This window comes from Cariama cristata, unplaced genomic scaffold (assembly GCF_000690535.1).
Source record: "Cariama cristata isolate BGI_N322 unplaced genomic scaffold, ASM69053v1 scaffold1741, whole genome shotgun sequence".
NCBI lineage: Eukaryota > Metazoa > Chordata > Aves > Cariamiformes > Cariamidae > Cariama > Cariama cristata.
Window position 1 is genome coordinate 1 of NW_009600787.1, and position 4,204 is coordinate 4,204.

The following is a 4,204-nucleotide window of genomic DNA, read 5'->3' on the forward strand; positions in this document are numbered from 1 at the left end:
GTCAAAGGCTTTACTGAAGTCTGGGTAGATAACATCCACGGCTTGTCCCTCATCCACTGAGCAGGTCACCTTGTCACAGAAGGAGATGAGGTCAGTCAAGCAGGACCTGCCTTTCATAAACCTGTGCTGACTGGCCTGATCACCCGGTTGTCCTGCACATGCCTCGTGATCTCACTCAGGCTGATCTGCTCCATCACCTTTCTGGCACCAAGGTTGGGCTGACAAGCCTGTAGTTCCCTGGGTGCTCCTTCTGGCCCTTCTTGTAGATGGGCATCACATTTGCTAACCTCCAGCTGTCTGGGACCTCCCCAGTTAGCCAGGACTGGAGTGAAGGAAAGTGGCTTGGTGAGCACTTCACCAGCTTCCTCTGTACCCTTGGGTGGATCCCATCTGGCCCCATAGACTTGTGTGTGTCCAAGTGGTGTAGCAGGTCGCTGACCATTTCCCCTTGTGTTATGGGGGCTTCATTCTGCTCCTTGTTCCTGTCTTTGAGCTCAGGGGGCTGGGTACCTGGAGAAGAACTGGTCGTCAGAGCTCACTTGGTTTTGTTCCTGCATTCTCACGGTTACTTTTGAGCTGTCGGTGTATCTTTAGTAGCCAATGTCAGGCAGTCCTAAATGATGGTGCTGTTTGCCCCAAGTGAGGGAGCAACATCATTACAGAATGGCTGACATTGGAAGTGGCTCTGGAGGTCATCTTGTCCAACCCCCCTGCTGAAGTAGGGTCACTTAAAGCAGGTTGTCCAGGACCATGTTTGGACAGCTCTTGAGTATCTCCAAGGATAGGGAGATTGAAGGAATCGGCAGATTCAGCAATTTCAACAAAAATCAAACCCAAAACAAAGTACCTTCCTCCTGCAAGGAATAACACAGGTAATAGCAGTGAACTACTATAAATTTTTGCCACTTGAAAACTTCAAGTATTTTTCTTTTCTCTATTAACCTGTTAGAGGTTAATGCCACCCCACAAGTTCTGCTGAGATTGTTTGATACTCCTTAGTCTGCTTCGAACGAAGTCAGCTGAATTAGCTTAGATCATCTTTGTTGACTCTTCTTCAGCTTTACCTGAGGTGGATGAGGTAGCAGTGTGTGATTTCGTGACAAAGTAACTTGAGGCAGCATGTCTTCAACTGATAAAAAAGGGTGTCTGTTCACAGCCTTGGTGTGAGATTGTGTTTGCTGTGTAGCCTTACACATACTGAACATAGATATTATAGAACTTAATGTTAGCATGCATTTACTTGTTTTTAAAAAGGGAATAATCCTTCTTCTGGACCACTGTACTTAGTTTCCCAGTACAGGTTTAGTTCTTGGTTACACTATACAGGAAAGTTTTAAAACCTAAGATCTCACCTATTAGAAATTGTTTTTATCCAGCATCTTACAAGAAAACCTACAAAGGCAGATGATTTTCATTTAAATCCTTCATTATTTAAGGATATTGACGTTCCCAAGGAGACTTGGTATTGGCTAGAACCTGAAGAGGAAGACAAAATGGATGAGGAAGACAAGGAAGATGAATGCGCAACCTCAGACTTAAGTGTAAGCTCTGCAACTAAATTCATGGCTTGATTAAGAATTAAATTTCAAATTCCTTTTAAAAGTATGTATGTATACATACATGTATAAAGGATATATGTATACATGTCATTTTCCAGGCTGTAGCGAATGGCCTCTTTGCAGTCTTCGAGCAGTGATTTTTATAGCAGTTACATGATAAAATATAAAACATTAAACCACTGATTTATTGCTCATCTGTTTTGAAGCTGATCTTTGGAAAAAGTAGCCTAGGAATTAAATTCTAAATATTTTTGTGTCTTAGCCAAGATATGCAAGATCACGTATTTGATCAAAGTTACTTGCTTTTGAGTTTTAAATTTTGGATGCCTCATCTCATGTCTTGGACTGAATGTTAGAATCAGTAAGTAATTTCTGAAAATGCTTCACAGATTATCTCAAGATAGACACTGCAAATTCACATTTTTTGAGAACTAGATTACACCTCTGTTGTTAGCCTTATGTGTTTGATTTGCAGAAATTAGGTGTGAAAAATTCCACCAGAAATATCATATACTTGAAATAAGGTAGCTAGGTAATATTTTTAGCGCTCTCTTCAGTGCAGGTTTCTTAGCTGGAAAGAAGGATGAGCAAACAACAGCCATTAACTTTCCAGAGATCATGAATTCCTGTGCCATATGCTACAAACTGGGGAAACTTTGTGCCTTACGGAGCTACAGTATTGTGTAGCTTTTCCATAGCAAAAGGTTAAACAATCTATTTTAGCAAAGCTAGTAGCTGAAACTGGTTTATGTCACGTGAGCCCCAGATCATTGCATTCCTGTACGTATCTCTAGGTATCAGAAAAGCTCCACATCCTGACTGCCTATTTGAGAGAACAACACTTTTACTGCATTTGGTGTGGAACGACCTATGAAGGTGAGAGTAACCCTTTTTTTTTTTTCTTTTTTTTTATGCAGCTAGACTCAAATGGTACAATATATCCTTTATGTTTCTCTTAGTGCAGTCTTTTAAATCTACATAGCAAATTTTCCTTCCAGATTGCTATTTTTTGCACAAAGCTGTGTACATTTTGATTCTAAACCAGTTTTTAGGTCTTTATGTGCACACACACACAAAAAACGAAAAACCACAACCAACCATACTGGCATTTATTTGAATTGATGTTCATATCTGAATTTTGTTCTGAGAAAAACTAGTACCATAAAAAGCTGTGAAAGCTTGCAGGTGTTTCTGAAACAGTTAGAACACTATCCAGTTTCACTGCACCAAAGAGGGCAGAATTTGTCTTCACTGTTTTAAGACAAAGTATGGAATTAATAACTTGCAAACCTTCTTGAATTCTGTTTAATCTGCTTTACATGGATTCTTCAAATAATTCTAGGAACTTTTTTTCCCCTTCCTCTGAGCTGGAATTACTCCTTTTTTCTCTGCTTATCCTGTAGACTCTGAAGATTTATCTTCAAACTGCCCTGGAGACAGTGCTGCAGACCATGACTAAAGCCCTTCTAAAGGAAGGAGTCCTAGATAAGTATGTATAGTTCATAATATCTTTTAGAAGGTTCACAGCTGTGCCATACTGAAGAATTCACACCAAAGTATGCAGAAAAATAGTTATGTTGACAGGTTAAACTCACATTTCTGAAGCACCTTACGGATTTTCTGCTTGATGCACAATTTAATAGGAATTAAAACTTTGCATTCATAATTGAACTACCATAATTGAGAGGCAGGTTAAGCCTTCCAGTCTTTGGTTATGCCCTGCCCAACTGAACAAGATCAGTTGATAATAAAATTCAAGTTTGAGTAAAGGAACAAATACTGGCTAGTTACTCTGTTGTATAATGTGTTAAACAGGTTTTTTTCATCTTTACAGAGATGACTAAACATCAGACTTTTTTTCCTTACAATCTTAGACCTGGTGGCGAAAAAAAAGCTTGTGAAACATTACAGTGACGTTATTTGAACCAACATTCTGTTGTATGTAAATGTGCATATTTTGCATAATTAAATAGTTCCAGATCATGTTGTTGGGTTTTGTTTTTTTTTTAATATAAAAAGTAGATTTTAATAGACCTTTTATTTTTAGGAACAGCAGTTGCTACTGTAAACAGTCACCAATAGAAAGGTACTGCTGAAGTGCACAAATACTATTTAAAAAAAGTATCGGAAAGTACTGGGACAAGCTCAATATTACTTAACAGTAAGAAAGTAATGGTATTATGGGTGCTCTGTGCAAGAACTGTAAAGGATATTTAGCCAAAGTTTGTCATGTGTCGATTTTCATATTGTAAGCGTAGTTTTATGGGTGACAGGGAAGAGGAAACGGAACTAGTGGTATTTTGTCTGTATATCATTTCTCCCAGATCTTGACCACTGCAGAGAAATACTAATTGGTCCAGAATAGTGAAATGCTCTGTGTATCCCAGCCAGGGATCAGGTTAGGAAAGCTAAAGCCCTGATGATAGAATTAAATCTAGCCAGGGGGATGTCAAGGGCAACAAGAAAAGCTTCTATAGGTACCTCAGTGATAAAAGGAAGACTAGGGAAAATGTGGGCCCTCTCCAGAAGGAAGCAGGAGACCTGGTTACCTGGGATAGGGAGATGGCTGAGGTACTCAATGACTTTTTTGCCTCAGTCTTCACCAGCAAGTGCTCAAGCCACACCGCCCAAGTCACAGGAGGCAA

General features: G+C 39.5%; 1 protein-coding gene across 1 annotated transcript; it reads left to right on the forward strand.

The window, feature by feature from the left end:
* Positions 1–1,436: 1,436 nt before the first annotated feature.
* On the forward strand, positions 1,437–3,018 carry LOC104169257 (G patch domain-containing protein 11-like; the record flags this gene model as incomplete). Its single annotated transcript, XM_009710142.1, has 3 exons — positions 1,437–1,541; positions 2,354–2,435; positions 2,963–3,018. Coding segments are annotated over 3 exons (243 nt in total), but the record flags the coding sequence as incomplete, so codon positions are not given.
* Between the last annotated feature and the right edge of the window lie 1,186 nt (positions 3,019–4,204).